This window comes from Thunnus maccoyii, chromosome 3, assembly GCF_910596095.1.
Source record: "Thunnus maccoyii chromosome 3, fThuMac1.1, whole genome shotgun sequence".
In the NCBI taxonomy this organism is placed as follows: domain Eukaryota; kingdom Metazoa; phylum Chordata; class Actinopteri; order Scombriformes; family Scombridae; genus Thunnus; species Thunnus maccoyii.
Genome location: NC_056535.1, coordinates 16,622,865 through 16,640,642, shown reverse-complemented (window position 1 = coordinate 16,640,642; position 17,778 = coordinate 16,622,865). Strand labels below are relative to the sequence as shown.

The 17,778-nt window shown below is 41.3% G+C and overlaps 1 protein-coding gene across 1 annotated transcript in view; it reads left to right on the top strand.

Moving 5' to 3' along the window:
• LOC121894035 (guanine nucleotide-binding protein G(i) subunit alpha-2-like) overlaps positions 1 to 17,778 on the top strand; it is a 63,841-nt gene that overhangs the window by 30,998 nt on the left and 15,065 nt on the right. Inside the window, exon 2 of the mRNA XM_042406336.1 lies at positions 14,320 to 14,362. Coding sequence (XP_042262270.1) covers positions 14,320 to 14,362 — 43 coding nt within the window. The remainder of the gene's footprint in view (positions 1 to 14,319; positions 14,363 to 17,778) is intronic.

The following is a 17,778-nucleotide window of genomic DNA, read 5'->3' as shown; positions in this document are numbered from 1 at the left end:
CATTAATCTTAATATGTGTTGGTCACAGCACACCTAAAAGGTGGTCAAATATTAAAATAGCACATGTGAGTTCTAACATTATTCATGAGTTAAATCCTAAAAACTTGTCCTTCCCCATCCCTAACAGTTAACTTCATGGGCACTGGCTTGACCTATTTCTGCTAGTTCAACACTAATGCAAATGTCAAGCCCAGTTTTAAATGTCTGATCTGTGTGGGTAAAAAAATATATAATTAATCTTGAAACAGGTTTTATCTAAAAGTTAATGTTGGATTCAAAGTCACAGTGTCTCGTAAACTTGAGTTGAAATGCTGAGTGATGATGTTTTATCTGGCCGTGTGTGTCAGGTGCATTGGTCTGGTTGGCTCTTTCATGTCTGCAGGCTTCAAGGCCAGGACAGCCTCTGATTTTCAGGACTGTGAGAAGGCCAGTCGTCACAGGCAGCCTTGGTCACCTCGTCTGCTCTTTGATCGATGGCCTTTCAGTTTGGAATAATTATCCCAGGCCAGACTGGGAGGATGGTGACTTTGTGGACTGCCATGTCCACACTGAGGTGCTAAAAGTAAGGTTTATAAACCTGTTTACATGTGCAAATGACTTGCATCCAGAGGTTTCAGATTCCAAAATGCTCTCTCCTCCACACTGAAATGCCAAATTAATGTTTCTTTCAATTGGCAAACAACAAAATAGTACATGATTACAGCTGTCATCTGGTAACAACTGAGACAGATATTCTCGTTAATCTGCCTGGTCTCAGCAGGTTTAACATCTGGTTCACACCATAAAACCAAACTGACACTGAAGTCATTTTACTTGACATATTTTTCTGTTTCTGTTGTTATGCATCGCACTATGCAAATGTACTGACGTGGTCTCAGTCGTTTTTATTCCAGCTGAAGCAAAGCAATAATAAATATATTGTTTTTGTGCCCTTTGAGGACAATTTATCGGTAAGGGTCTCATTTTCTGTCCCAAGGTTCTTCCTTTTTGTGGACTTTGTTTTATTAAGAATATACTGGATTTGTGACCTGTTCTGTACTCTTTGTCTGTTAAGCTGGTCAGTATGTTCAAATAAGTAGATACGTGCAGTCAGCACATTGAAATTCAGCATTTGCCTCCACCTCCAGGAAAAAAGTGATTCCAATTGCACAAGTACAGTTATATTTTCATCTCAACTTGATTTCTGATTTTTGTGAATTACTGTCCCTGAGCCGATCCTTACGATCGGTATAGCAGCTGATCTGGGCGTATTTGAATGGAGTGGTATCACTAAACTCCAATGCTTACACATCTGTTAGCCCTCCCTTCTTTCTTATTAGCAAAGAGCAGTGAACAAAACATTCAGGTAGCAGCTTCTCATTTTTAGCTGGTGCTGACCATCTCTTTCACCAGCTAAAATAACAAACTTCGCCATTGCTGCCGTAACATTTCATGAGTGACTTGATGACGCAAAAATGAATCTTGTCTGGTAAAACTGCTCTCTGCAACTCTTTGTCTGTACTCGCCCAAAGACTTCTTGAAAGGGAAGAAACTCCACTCTCTGACACTGCTGTACAGTTGAGTGTGTCTGTAGTTCTAGGAACAGCCCCAGCAGTGTGACAATCTCACATGTGGTTTATCATAACTATATTTGTGGCCATAAACTAAACTCAGTATTTGTCTCAAGAAGCTTGTGAAAAAGAAGGTGTGCGATAATAAGTCAGATATGTATTTAATCAATTTTTAGGTAAATATAAGTATCAAATTAGACTCAAATCAGCGGATATCCGATATTAAAGGACTTGGATTGGGATCAGGGCCCAAAAAACTTGACATCGGTAATTAGAACAATATCAAGGAAGGAAGGTTTCCGTTTTTACTGTTGCCTCGTTGTCTGGCTTTTGTTACTGAGCATTGTTTTCATCCAATGTTTTCTCCACATTGCTTATATTTTTGATGCACCAATCCATAATTCAGTGAACATTTTTCCTCCGTCCTTCTGTCTGTGTGCCTGTACATGTGAATGTTTACGTGCATCTCTAAGTACAAAGGTTAGTGCAGGAGGGGTGGGCTGGTAATGGATGCATGTATAATGCATCAGTAGTACATTTCCAGTCGTCCATAGCCCATGATGCAGCAGATGCCCCCAGTGAGCTCAGGCCCACCGCTCTCTGGGTCTCTGTTCGCCTTCATCTTTGCCAGCTGATGGTGAATAAAGGGTTTTCCCGCTATAAGGTCCCAATGTGCAAGATCAGTACAACAAATCCATGCTGTGAAGTTTATTTTGTTTTTGTTTTTGTTTTTTTTATCAGCTGTATCACAGGCTAGCACTCCTTCCCAGGGTTCAGCCTCATCATTGTGAGGCTGCAGCTGTTGTGACTGTGGATTGCTAATGCCAGTGAGACAAGCTAAGCTCGGCCAGCTTTGTTTTGCTGCTTGAAGTGAGATTGACGCTCAAATAATGATCGTGTGGAGTGGCTCTTCCTTAGAGAGTAGTGTGAGCGTGATGTGGCTTTCTGGTACAAAACAGTACAGTGTGAGGCAGGACACATTTTTGTAGTCCAATTATCTGCCTTAGCAATATGTCTCATAATTTTTGGCATCAATATCATGGACATAAAATCTAACGTATGGAAAATTGGACTACTGCAAACTAATTTTTGTATACTTGCTGTTAATTCCGGTTTGTTTATCTAGGGCTGCACCCAAGGGAGGGGGAAACTAAATTATTTTGGGGACCCAGAGCCTGGGTGTGGGGCCTGAAATATGCCAGTTGCTGTTGCTCAGCTGCTCTCAGGGGGCCCAACATTAACAGTGGTCGCAACATGTTCATCTGTGCACAGTCCACGGTCTGCATTGTATGCAAAAATATATTTATATTTTATATTATATTATATTTATATTTAGTTTATCAGAGGTTTAGATGCAGCTTCAGAAATCTGAGTGAGACAAATAAAGTGGGGATCTTCCAAAGTTACAGCAGTTTTAGTACAAAATTACCTCTTTCGGTTGCTGTCCTTTCACCTTAACTAGAGAAGGAAACACTGCCTGGGGAAACAAAAACAGGGAACTTCAATTTAACCACAATAACTCTGAACTTTAGAATGCATTTTACACAGAATGAGGACTTTGGATTTTCCCTCACATCACTTACATTGAAATCGCTTTAGGAAGGGATCTTGTAATGGCCGGTATGAACAGGAGGAATGACTACAGAGAGCAAAACCTGTGTTACACATGGATACTAGAAGTTTAAACGGCAGAAAAAGACTACCTAATCAAAGCCAGTTGCATAGCTTTTTACAGAATCGAATTCAAATTTAAATGTATGTGAACACTAAGTTGTGTTGAATAGAAATGTAAAATAATCATATGTATCATATGTACAGCACAGAACACACAGGGAGAAACTAAAAGGAAGGGGAGCAGAAATATGATGTAAAATAAGGAAAATAACCAGAACCTGCAGCCCAAATGACGTAAAAAGCACAGGAAATCATGTCACATTGTTTAGTTGCAGGCAAAGATGTAGTTGTGTGCAATGAACAAAGCTGTATGAGCAACACAGCTTATTTTATCCCTCTAAAGAAGTGTTCAAGTGTTGTGTATTTTCTTAGCAGATTTGAACATCTGTATGAAGTATTAAATCAGTGTGTGACCCTGGTCCTGCTGTAGGATAATATGCCTGTAATGTGTGTGTGTGTGTGTGTGTGTGTGTGTGTGTGTGTGTGTGTGTGTGTGTGTGTGTGTGTGTGTGTGTGTGTGTGTGTGTGTGTGTGTGTGTGCAGAAGGATTGTCTTTCAATACCCTTCATGCTAGCCCAGGTCTTTGTCTCTAGCTAGGGCTGCAGCGTAGTGTCAGAGGTCATGTAATACAATCCTAACCCTGACCTCACCAGATGCCTGCAAGATGCAAGCTCTGATTAGATTATGTGGAAGTGGGCGTCAAACAAGAATACTGGGACAAAGAGACACACAAACACACACGCGCGCATGCATCATGGCTTCAAACAGATAAATAATACCAGTAATTCTTGATTTTAAACAAATGTGTCTTTGCACAGACCTGCATTTTCTGACTCATTGTAGTGTATGACATTTATTTACATAACTGGTTTGACAGATCTATTTTCTGATAATTGAAAACTCTACCTAGTCGTCACTATGTTAGAAAAGGGACACCTCACCAATATCTAAACTAATTCCAACTCACATAAGTGATGCCAAATGCTTATATCCCAGCTATACCGGTAGTATTATGTTTGAGTGAAGTCATCAAGTCATCCTGTATTGGAAGATAGATCGGCTCTTTTATTTGCTTTGTAGTAGCGCCATGGCCAAGGAAGCCTGCTCCAGATGTTGCAGCGCATTACAAAAAGCTTGGAGGGCTCCAGGCTTCCCCCTGCTTGATGCTCCTTCGCTCCTGCAAACAGTTTGAAAATGAACATCAATTATGAATTCATTCCATCTGGTGGGCCTGATAGCCACTCCTGCTCACAGCTCTGTCAAATGATTTCACCACCAGAACTCAGAACTGATGAGAAACACTGAAGCCAAAGGAAAGAAATGAGTGCAGGAGAGACCTCACCTATTTAAATATTTTCCCATCAGCAAATATGAGGACCATAATCAAGTCATTTGTCATAAATACCGGCTGACTCATATCAGTGCCGGATCGAAGGGAACATCCCTGTAATGTAGTGTTTCTGAATTAGATTTTTATACACTTGTCTACACAAGGTTGTCTCAGTCATTGGCAGTTAAGGCTAGGGACTGGGCAGTTAATTTGGCACCTTCACAGTGGGACCTCGCTCAAGTGTCCCATCATGGTCTCTGTAAAGACCGTCTCTTCCCCTCTCATCTCCTGCCTTCTCTCACTCTCCTCAGCTGATCCTCTCTGCTGTCACCCGCGATTAATGGTTTGCTTTCCCACTCATCTCAATCTCCCATCAGGATGTTCTCCCTGTGCTCAAACCCTCCCACCTCTGCTTTTACTTCACCCTCAGTGACTTTGTCCTACCTCTGTTTTCCCACCTCCAAAGAGCACTTCACCTTCACGCAGCACTTCTGTCTACTGCCACTGTCTCAGCCTCCCCTCCCTGTAGACTGGAAAGCAGGTGGTGTAGAGATTTTACCTCCTCTACATCCCTTTTTCCATCTATCCAGTTAATGTGTAGAAAAGGCCTTTAAGGGAAAAACCATTGTCAGGGGAGTGTAGAAAGTTTATTTTAGACAGAGAGCAAATAGCTCAAGATATTTAGGTACCTCAGAGGATAAACACTAACCCTGGATGTTTATGAAATAATGAGGAAATGTCACATTCCTACTTGACTTCTTTGTTATTTCATCTAAGTCCCATCAAAACTGCAGACACCTGAGGCTACATTCTCACGTCACAATCTTATCTTGCCAAAAACGCAGTGTGGGAGTTTTGCTATTACAGCTGAGCAACTGTAATGAGAAAATTGGATTTTCCTTATCTTTGACTTTTGAGGTAAAACAAGATGGACAGTTAGAAGTTTGTCATACAATGTGGCCCCCAATCAGCTGTTTGATCAACTGTCAAAGTCTGGAAAAGTAAGACAGCACCTGCAAAGGGCTAGAAGTGTAGAGATTACTTGCAGGTAGCTGTCAGTCTATCATACAGACATTTCCAGACATCTGCACCTCTTGTACTCTTTCAGGGCCGACAGAATCTTGAGTCCCTATGAGCTGAGTTCCTGTGGTTATCAGCTGCACGTTTCTCAGACACATTTTAACACAATACCTCAGTGTTATTACCCTCTCTTTTATTTGTGTCTCCTCCCTCAGCAGCCCTTTAGGTGTCAGTCATCTATTGACGGAAAGAGGATGTCTGTGCAGCATCCTTGCCTTCAAGGAAGACACAGTGTATTGCTGGTAGGCCTTTGTATCTAACCCTGTGACTGTTCATTGCGTTCATGGCCTGCGGTCCAATACAAAAACAGTACAGAGAGATGTACGCTGTGATTCAGCCGAAATTCTGTTTCTGTTTGAGGCACAGCAGCACGGAAACAAGTTTAAATTTGCCCATAATGTGTTTGTGTCTCTTTTTCCTAATAACCTCTGCAGGAGTTACACAACTATCACATAGCGCTTCAAGTCCCATTGATTAATTTTCTGCATGTTTATGGTCCCGTAATCAAATGAATTAGTTTTCCTCTCTTTTTCATGCCTCCAGAACTGGTGACGTTAATGATTAATTGATTATCACCGTAATCAGAGCCTTGCTGCAGGCACGGCGAGAGGGGGTTTTCCATACTGCAGGAATGGCACAGTAAAATGTGTTGCAACTTAACACGTCGGAGCTCTCAGTTCTCCCAAACTGGTCCTTGCAGCTATTCATCTAACTGCTTAATTATGGCTACTTTTCCACTGCAGAAAAAACATGCATTCTGTGTTTTAGAAGCTTTCAATGATTCATGGATTATTTGTTACAGTGGCCAGACATTGGTTAAAGAAATTTGCATCCAGACACAGAATTGTCATCAAACGTATTGTGTGACATTTATCAGTCATGCTTCACATTCACTCAGAATTCATAGATGAAGTAGATTTGGTCTTCTCGCCTCTCATCCCTTGCTGCTTTGGCAGCAGTTGTCAGTGTGCTGTCCAGACTTGCTCTTTGCCTGAGGCATGGTAGCCATCTGTTGAAGGAGACTGAATCTCTCCGTCCCTGTCTTTCAAACCGCCAGATATGTCTGTGTGTGTGTGTGTGTGTGCGTGTGTTTTTTGCATTCACGAGTGTGCACGTGTTCATGCAAGCTGCTTCCCTTTCCTCCTTGATTGGATCTGAGAATAGGAAGTGGCACATGTGTCTCTTAGGGCCTCTGGTCTGGATTGGCACATTTCGCAACACGTAGATGAGAGAACAGGCGGCATCGAGATGCTCACGGTTGGTGTGTAGGCGGCCAAGGACAGTGAGAGGAAGTTTGAGAAATGATGAAAATTGAAGTCAATTAGATTATAGACTGTGGCTGTTTAGAAAGCTCAGTATAGTGAGGCTGTCTCACTGGATCTTGCTGCAGGCTAGAGCTGCCAACTCAGCCAACTTTTATTGTTGTTGTTTTTCCCACTCTAAAGTAACCCTGCCCCTTTCTTCTCTACCTCTGTTTCCTGAAATTCCCATTGCTATATCACTTTAGTTACTCATCTTGGCTTTAACACAAGCTGCCTCATCACTTTTCTCCGGTATATTTAGTGCAGTTTATATTAGTGGGGAGATTGTAAGAATTCAAGCATCTCAATGTGTTATTTGTATGAATATCAGTGTGTCTCATGCTGCTGACACTGAGAAAAGGAGTCTCAAGTTGGTGAGAAGCGAGCCCTGCCTGCACTGTGATGACTATTGGTCAGCAGTCTAAAGAAGCAGGAAAAATCGCATTAAAATGAATTAAACAGTCTCTCTTTCTCTGAATGGACATCGATTCAGAGAGTCATGACAGCCACTGTTTGCCTCTATTGTCTTCACAGTTGAACTTTCAAGTCAGTGCATACTTTATATTCATGGGTCAGCCTGTCACTAAGGGTCATGTATTGATTTATTCAACAGATCTGCTCTGAAGTGGGGACAGGAAGCACCAGAGGGCCAGCCCATTATAGATTTAGTGGATGAACTGGCCTGTCTTAAAAGACAATATTCTTTGGCTCTTGTCCAATGTTTTATTCAACTTTGTCTTTGTTAGTTAACTCTTGTCTCAGTGGCAATATAAGAATTTAACAATTATCTTATTCAAGCCTGTGACATTCATTTTTCACACAACAGTGTGCTTTATTAATTTTTTAGTAAATCGTCTGCATGTTTTGGGGTTTAATACAAATGGCTACCACAGTTACAACACAGTACCTTACCTCTGCCCAGATTCCCGCGTGAAAACACCAATTGTTTCACATTTGTCATCTCTTGCCTATGACTGAAAATCCCAGACAGGGATGAGACACTCCCTGATTGTTTCACTACACAAAAGCAAGTTTCCTCAGAGATCACTGTTGATGACTTTCCTCCCATAGCTTCTGTCATAAAATCTGGAGGCACTAAAACAAAATCATAGAATGTATAATAAGGAACTAGTAGGGATTTCAGTTGTTTACTAATCAAGATAATGCCCTAAAAATGGAGTTTGACAAACTTAATAATCAGGACTGAGAGCCCAGATAGCTTGAAGCATTATTTGCTTTTAAATGTTTATTGTCTTAAATCATTTCACGGTTCAACATATGTTCCTTTCATCAGCAGTAAGACTTAACTTGTCCCCCCAGGCATTTTCTCTTGCTAGTGGCCATAAAGTGATTTGCTATGGCTGGCCAAGGCAGTTGTCATGCTGACTAAAAGGGGGCGGAGGAGTGTGAGTAGCTAGTGTGAGCTATAGCGCTGATTGGAATGGTCCAGGCCCTAAACATCAACAGCGGCCCTGTGTTCTCAGCTAGCAGGGGCCCACACTGCTGCCTTTGTGTCCAGCTCCCAGTTCCACCAGGATGGGTCACACTTGCTCAAAACACATGCACATTTATTCACACACACACACACACACACACACACACACAGCCTTAATGCTGTGTAACTTCACGGGGCTGCTTGCAGGATGCTGATGCAATAGGTGGGCACTGCAGGAAGATAAAGAAATAAGCTGATATATTTTAAATTGTTGATCTTCTGTTTTGACACAGAAGAAGAGTGGGAAGTAACCTTCGTTCTTTCCTCCTTTTATGTCTGGACTTGTCAATTGCATCATGCCTCACTGAATAATGAAACTCTAGAGACAATGTGAGCATGCCAGGAATTCTTACAAAAGAGAAGAGCTGGCTGGCACACTTCTTCACACGTCAGGTTTTGTCGCTGGTCAAATGTGGGAGCTGATGAAGCTTTGTCAGTTGTTCTCTCAGATCCTGTTTCTGCAAAAAAGAAAACTGTATTTCCTTATCAGAACGTAGGTTTTACGTAAAATTAGTTTTTAATTGAAACTGATAGCCCTCGTTTCAGGCTTTTAGAGGAACTGCCGAGCTTTCCATGTCAGGTAAAGTACGGGTAGATAACTGGACCACCTCAGAGAAGTTCTTCAGTATGGACATTTTATTAATGTCACTTTTCTCCCACGGAGACAAATGCGGCATGAGGTGTCATAAAGGCTGCTGAATCTGGGTACAAAACTCAAGCAAATCATTTGCCTGTGTTAACAGATATAGTTCAGGTCTGGCACTTAAACACTAGCTGCTAAATTTGACTATAATATTCACACACCTGTGGTCTGTGTGGTCTTTAAGAACTTGTTGCACAGTGGGAGCAGACAGACTTCCCCTGGTATAATAATGATAATTATGTTTCACTCTCAAAGCAGCTGCCTGCTCATCTCCGAACAAAGGTAGATACCCAATTACAGGCATACTTATTTGAGTCCTAATGAAGCACAAATCACAAGATCAATGAGTCCCATGTTTTCTATAAATACATACGGGACTATTTCCTTCATCAGCCCTCCAACAATTACAACAAATTAATGAAACCACCAAGTACCCCAGAGGAACAAAACATTTTGTTTTTTGATATCTTCAATCAATGGGGTCAATACATTTTGCTTTTTTAACATCTTTTGTGTTTTATCAGCGACGCTGAGGTGAAATAAACATCAGAGATGCTTTGCTACAAGTGGAAACTGCAGGAGCTACTTAAGATATGGTGTTGGACACTACTCCTCTTGTTGGTATTCCTTGGTGGCAGGGTGGTCAGAGCATTTGCATTGTTGGGAACCCTTCTGCATCTTCAGCAGGTATCTCAGGGTCACAAGCATTTCGCCCCTTAGCCTGTATGCCACCCTTTGGAGGCTGATAACTTTGGGTGGTGATGCCTGCTGTTTGTTGGCTTTGACCCTCTGCAGGTCCATCCATTTGGCAATTTCTGTAAGGACCTTGTCATGCCTCCACCTGTATTGGCCTTCTCCCAGTGATTTGGGACATCCAGTCAAGATGTGAGTCAGGGTGCAAAGGGTTGCTTCACACTGCTTGCAGGATGGATCTTGCAAGAGGTCAGCCATAGTATGCAGAAGGAAGGTCAACTTACCCTGGTTGGTACCCCAGAGTTCCTTCCAGGACCGCAATTGCTCGAACGCCTGGTCCCACTGCATCCACTGTCCCTGGCAGGCGAGCCCTACCACTTTTACACGACAGTCTTCTTCTGATGCCTCCCGGACCCTCTGCACCACAAGTTCTCTCTTGCCTCTGGCATTGCTCTAGCTCCACCTCTTGGCGTTGTAGTTTCCAAATCCTAACTGTCCTTGACAGACTATCCCAATGATCTCCTGATGTTTCCAGTATGCTTCTGCTTCCTTCACTGCTTCCTGAGGCTTCAACTTCCTGCCACACTTGATGATCTTGTTAGCGTGTCTGACTTTCTCATCTTCAGACAGTAGCAGGATGCCGACTGCTCTTGTCTTTGTGGCTTTGAATTCTACCACCTATAGAAGTTAACTGATCTCATTCAAATGAACTTGGAGACTTCAGTGGACACTTTGCCTTTTTTTTTTTCTCATTTTCTACCATGATTCATAGTCAGCCACAACTGTCGTACACAGTGCCCAGTTGCTAGGCAGTGGACAGTATTTTTAATTTCCTGCAAACTCAACTTTTCTTAGTTTCCTGCTGCACAAACAGCCCAGTCCCTCTGTGTCTTGATCCAACAGTTTAGTTATATACAGTACATTACTGTCTTTCAGTGTAACCTTTTACAAACATTTTTATGTCAGTTCAGTTTATTTTTAGCAGCAAAAAGCTAAAGATCAATTAAGTGATATTTTAGTTTTTAAGGGTTGATTTTATTATACACTGTTTGTGATGAATAAACAAAAAAACATGGCCAAGGCTACAACTTGGTTTGTTCTACTTTGGCGCATTTTGAAATCTGATGATGACTATGGTGTATTCTGTCACCAAGGCCACCAGTTATAGCTTACTGTAGAGGGAAGCGCTGCCTGTTCAGCGCTGAATCATACAAATTTTTTCCAAACAGTCTTTTGGAAAGTACTTGTATCAAAAGGGCATGTGGAAATGGTCTGTGTGTGTATGTGTGTGTTCATGCAGCTGCAGCTCTGAGCCTCCATGGTCCAAAGGGAGATATGGTGATAATGCAGCATTAGCCACAGATCAGACAAAGCGTGTTGTGTAATAGTGACAGGATCAGTGGAGTATCAGTCCGACTGTCATCAGGCCCGAGGTCCAGCTACAGCTTCTCCCCACAGAACCACTAGCAACATACGCTTATTGCCCCATTCTAGAGAGTGATTGCCACTCGTATCACATCAGCGACCAAGACTAAAGGATCCTCAATGATCCTGCAGCATATCCCCACTCCTAGCTGTCTGACTAAATGTGTGTTTCATTCACTTAAGATTTTATTAGTAAAAACAAAGTGGGCCCAGTCCTTGAGGAATTCTGCAAACAGTCTTATTGAAGTACATGTGCTCGTACAGTTGTTGGCAGCCTTTTACTGCCAGCTGGCAAGTATGAAATATTAAAGTCAAACAGTGAAGCACAGGACTGTACTTTGCCTCTGCATATGTGTACGTATAGTGTGGTTGCTGAAGTGCTAATAATAAAGATTACTGCAGCAGCAGTATACTTTTAATCTTTTTTTGGGGTGTACACACAATCCCAGTTTTATACACCAATCTACTGTGCTTTCAGTTGTATCTTTCGTAGGATCTTGTCTTCTCACATTAATTTTACTCTCTTGTGTAAAGAGGAACATAACTGTATTCTGCAGGAGAATCATTTGAACTGACAGATTCCCCATGCGCATGCTTGAAAACTGAGAATATACAAAGTCTGCCAGGAGGTTAAGTGTGTTTGTATTGTACAGTAAAGAGAGCAACTGCTACCTATTTGTTAATCAAAGCAGTAGTGGCATCAAAATATGTGCCAAACTTCACCACTCATTTCTAACTGTTAGCCGCTTCAAGTCCTCTGGACAAATTCCAAAGGGCATGTTTACTACTTTCAGGAGAGGAGTGTGTGTGTGTGTGTGTGTGTGTGTGTGTGTGTGTGTGTGTGTGTGTGTGTGTGTGTGTGGTGAGAGACAGGCCTGCTAGCTTGGCCCCGGTCAGTCACAGTCATGAACTCACAGGTCTAGAAAGTATGTTCTGGCAGTTTCTGTGACTTGCATATCTGTGGCTGAGCCACAGAGGCTCCAGGGACTAAGTCAGTCACGTCTGTCTCACTGTGTTGCTATTTGTGCAAAATTATAGATTATAGGTTTCCTTGATAAGTTCTAAAAACTGAGAGGTAGTTTGATAGATACAGCTATATAGAGTTAGTGTATGGAGGTACAATTTTATAGCTGCATAGCCTTTTGGCTTTAAACCAATAGTGTAATTTTAACCAGCTTAAGTAGAACCACTGCTTGTCTGTAATGGCACATGATTTATTCACGACTTAAATATTCCATCTGCATTCTGACAAAATAATATGGTTTATATGGGGTGCACACTGCCCATTTCCATTGAATTGCCCTGCGTTGTAGTTATTTCCCATTTCCCTCTGCATGGAATCTGTTTACAGTTTCAATTTACACTCTAAGGTATGCCGTGAGCCAGAGATAGCATTTCTTTCTTCCCTTTTCCTCCTTCTTAACAATATGGCCCACAGACTGTATAGCAGATGGATGAGTGCTTCATCACAGTGTGAATTGCAAATTGCTTTGTGGGAAGAGTGGGGACTTCAAAACTATGAGGTGGATGTAAAATGGAGAATGCCATAATGTGCTTGTGCCTTTCAGACATGCACTCCTTTACATTAATCTGATAGCAATTTGAAAATGTTGGTCTCATGTCTGAATAATTGCCAAAGTCACTTTTCCGTAAAAGTCACAACAGCAATCTTACCAGGTCGCATCTAGTATCATTTTTGTACGTCTTTCTGAAGTAAAACATGCCCAGAGAGAGATTTGAGATTTTTTCTGCCTTCTAAGATCACTGTAATACATTTATTGTTTCAATTTTTCTTATGAATAAAGAAAATACATCAGTTTAAAAAACTACAATATGTTGTTCAGAAGATTTTCCTCATATCAGTTTATGAAAACCCTGGGTATACGCACAATTATAATCAGACTCTCTCCCTGTATTGTAAATTTTCATTCATGCCAGCTGCATGGATAAATAAATGGATATCCAAGAACTGCTTAACATACAGGGTGTAAGCAAATAGGAATTAATCTAGCGTTTCAACGTCCTGTCATTCAATGCGTGTGCACCGTCAGATATAAAATAGGAAGCAGAATAAAGTTAAATGGTGGAATTGATACAAAAATGTTTCAGGAACGGGGGCAACTATCCCTCCCACTTACAATAGTCATTAATGAAGGCTTCAGTGACAAAGTTTTAAAATGATGCAGCCTGTGATCAAACAGAAAACGGTGTTTTCCCTCCTTATCATGACATTTTTAACCCACTGCATCTCTCTGTCTCTCTTTCCTCCCTTTCCTCCTTTTGGCTTTGTTTTCTTTATGACTCCTGCCACTCAGTTTACAACAAGATACCTAATGACACCTTAGAGACTACCGAAATCTGTTAAAACTGGCTTCATTTCAAGGCAAACTGCATGTTCTGCTCCCTTTAGCCTAGTCTGAACTCATATACCACAGAGAAGTAAGGGCTGACAGCTGTCTGTGAAAACTGTCTTGGCCCATTCCTACCCAGGGGCTTCACTGTGCATGTGCATGCTGTGTAGTAGTGTATTTTGAGGGTCATCCCAGAAAGACTTCACCCCGGGCGAGTACGAGTGGAGAGTGCACTGACAGGCACCCCTGGGTGTGTGTGTCTTATGTGTGTGTAGTGTTAGATTCCTTGTGGCAGATGAGCTCTCTCTGGTTGCCTCAGGCTGTTCGAATAAACATAGCAGTGGATAAGAAAAGCCTATATCCTGTCAGTGCAAGACATTTCCATTAAAATGTTAACCATGATAAAGTAACTTATCTCAAATAAGTAAGAGGAGAATAGGATAGCAGGTGGTTTGTGTGTCTTCAAAGGCTGAGAGACTGGCTGGGATGTTTCCACCGAGAAATTAAGACAACACTGTATTACCATTTCAATTCAGAAAGAACTGACTCAACCTGAACTCCTGAATAGATGTACAGTGAGAGAGAACAGGAGACTGGTCCGGGATGAAAATGAGAGCTGAGATCTGTTGCTGGGCTGAAACTAAGGCTGGGAGGTAAAGGGAGGGGTCAAGCTAGACAACGGTCCAGATGTGAGGCGGCCTCACTGGCTGCCTGTTTACTTTTCTCAGCTAACGGGAGTGTATTTTTAACCTCTGCCTGTTTTTGTTCTCTCTGCAGGTGCTGGAGAGTCAGGGAAGAGCACCATTGTGAAGCAGATGAAGTGAGTGACTGCTCATTGTTTTGCTTTTCCTCCCATCATGTCTGATAAATTAATATATGATTTAACACCACGAGTTAATGTAGAAAGTTTCCAAATAGGACTGAGGATCACTCAGTGTTTCCCACAGTATTGATTCTATTTGTGATGGTAGCTGACCGGGACCGGGGGGCAGGGTGGGTGCGCACGGAAGGAGGTACAACACGATTTCTTAAATTAATTATTAAATAATACCGTATATATATATATATATATGCAAATAGCATGTAGCTATGTACAGCATGCTAACCTCGACAACCCGTCTGTACTCTAAGGTTAACTTATAGCTATCCTTACTGGCTAGGCTCCTTACATGCTTGCTAATAACTTATTTGAAGAGTTGAGTGTCCGAGATTGACAGCATTGTGTTAAGAACATTGATAGACTAACTTATCAGAGTTAACTAGATTGAATCAGTTTTGGACAAATTTGTGCAGAGGTGTTCATGATAGTATTCGTGAACTCCTGATTGATTCTATTCAGGAAGTCGGCCAGCCGTCCTCTCCGCAGGGAAAAGCCAACAAAAATCCTTCCTCCCGTGCATTTTCATGTTTTGATTCAGAGTGTGTCGGAGAGGAGGGGCTACACAGACGGGTCCATTGTCAATGTGTTTGTGAGAGGGAGAGAGAGGGAGAGAGTGGGGCAAGGAGGGGCTGAGCGAATCAATATGCTGCACGCATCTCTGCTATAAGATAAATTTAAAAGAACCCTAATAAGATTTTACCCATTTTAAATCGTAAATCAATGTGTGGTGGTCAATGTTGATATTGTGTCAAGCTGCCACAAATAAATCAATGTATGGGAAACACTGGATCACTATACTGCATAAACATAAATTTAAGAATGATAGCTGCGCATTAATTGATGGACATTTGAGCAAATGTGCAGCACAAATGTCACCCAACGATAAAACATCCTGGGCTTGAATCTCGCCCTGGTCTATTCAACAGAGACGTATCTCCGTGCATTTTTGCTCTGACATCACAGGAGACAGGTCTGATGTCCCATTATCAGAGATAGTTTGATCCAACAAATCTGGGTTGTTAAAATATATTAAACCTAAGGAAAATTGTCAAGAGCGTGCTTTCGACTGTTTATTGCTGTTCTCTCACTTAAAATGCCAAGACAGGAAATGAACCAGGATGTAATAGTCATAAGTAGGAGGGTTTATTTGGTAGTCCACAACAGTTCCATCAGCTGGAAGCTCTAAAAACTTTTTCACACTTCATCTATAAAAGATGTAGCTTATTTAGTTTTCAAAATATGATTATTTAACCTTAACCTTGAAATTCATATTACACCTATACTTTCCATACAAAATCAAGTAAAGCAGGTGCCAAATATAGTCATCCAGTGTAATTTCTATTAGCAAACATCCTTTTCTGCTCTGACAGGCACGCACGCACAAACACACACACACACACACACACACAAACACACACACACAAACACACACACACACACACACAAACACACACAGGCAAGCTGTATCATCCTCTGCACTGCATCTGATATTGTATACAGGGATGTCCCCCCTCTAATAAATGCAATCTTCTTGCCTGCTGATACAGTGAGTAATATACACAGTTTGGCCCAGAGCCAAGAAGCTGGAGACAGGCCATTATCAGACAATGCAGAATCCACATTTATCATCAGCTTTATGGAGGGGAGAAACAATTGTTAAGGGATTGATGAAATCGATTGGGGGTGTGCACTTACTGCATAGAATAGGGTCTATCTGGATACCTGCTGGTTACATCTAATTCAGTAAAAATCCTGTTTTTTGCATATGTGCGATCCAAAATTAGTCTACAACGACTGCTGTGCTGATTGTAATCTGACAAGGCTAAGGACAGACATCATCATCATCTTTAACATCAGCGTGAACTTTTCTTACATCTGATTGGATGGATCCTACTCTCACTGGACTGTCATTGTTTTGTTTTGTTTTTTTTAGAGACAAGAAATATGTCATGCAGTTATGGTGTATCTACAATGCTGAATAGTTAAAAAAAAAAAAAAAAAAAAAAAGTTCATAAAAGTTTCGAGAGGCAGTGAGTCATGTCATCAACTGCCTCTCTCGGTGTGCTAATTGTTCCGGCCACCAGCTGCATGCAGGGCTTGAACTGATTCTCAGAGCTTTTTTTTTTTTTTTTTTTTTTTTTAAATCGTGCATAGTTATCTATAATTTTAATTATTTTCCAGTTCATCAATTGAAGAAATAGCATGATATGTACAAACTGACATGGCCAGTGACAATTACAAGGTAGCAATTTTTGAAAGCCTTTCCGTTTCAAAATACAATGAAAAAGATATGGGCGAGAACGTGCACAAACAGTAGTTTTAGTTGAGTTCTGCATAGCCTACACCCTGTGTATTGAAACATGAATGTAACCACACATTTCCTGGCTGTGTAATTTCACTCCTGCAAATCTTTCTGAAACCCTCCCTACTTGTCCTTAAAACTAGGGTTGAGAGGATCCGGCTAAGTGTGCATCTCCACGGCTGATGCATATGAATGTCATTAAGTTCCTAGTAGCCCTGCTAAGTGTTCCTGCACTCACTGAAGCAATTTCACAAATCACTCTGATACATTGTTCTCTAAAATCCTCTCACATGTCAACAAACAACTATACAATTAATGTGTTTGCTTTTAAAGGGGGTGTAGAATTTAGTGGCATCAGTTCAACCTCACCGCCAGGTGCCACCAAATCCTACACACTGGTCCTAGCAAAAGCATACATATCCAATCCCCCACATACATGGCACAGCCACACATACAGGTCAAGACAATTTGACTTGGCATAGCAAGAGAAGCACAGTTGTCGTTAATTACATTAATGGTGCAGTACCCTGTAACTGGTAAATCTTATTGGAATGCAGTCGTTATTGATGTTAATTACACCTGTGGTTTTCCTGCTAAGGGGTCAAAATGTGTTATGAATACTGACACAGCAATGAAAAAAACAACACTGCTGCCTTCTCTTTGCTCCGTAAGGAGTGGGAGTGAATTCTTTTGGCTGCCTAAAAATAGAGAACAAACATAACCTAGTGTGTGTGGCCTCATTTGAGTGTGTCCTCAAACCCAAACTAGACTTGAAGGCAGAGTTACATGAGCAATAGTTTTCTTTGAGTGTTGTTTTTTATAAGATGGACAAATAATAGATTCAGAGAGACAGCTATGTGTGAAATTTTCCTTTCACAATGCTGACAAAAATATAATGTGCTTGCAAAAGTGTTACAGTCACAGGAATCTGCAGTATTAATGATGGGGTTTCACTGAATCTAGTTTTAAAGTTCATGAGAAAAGTTCAGAAAAATTCTCTCTGGTTGACACTAGATTTATAAGTTATGATAAAAAAGGATGATTATGCTTGTAG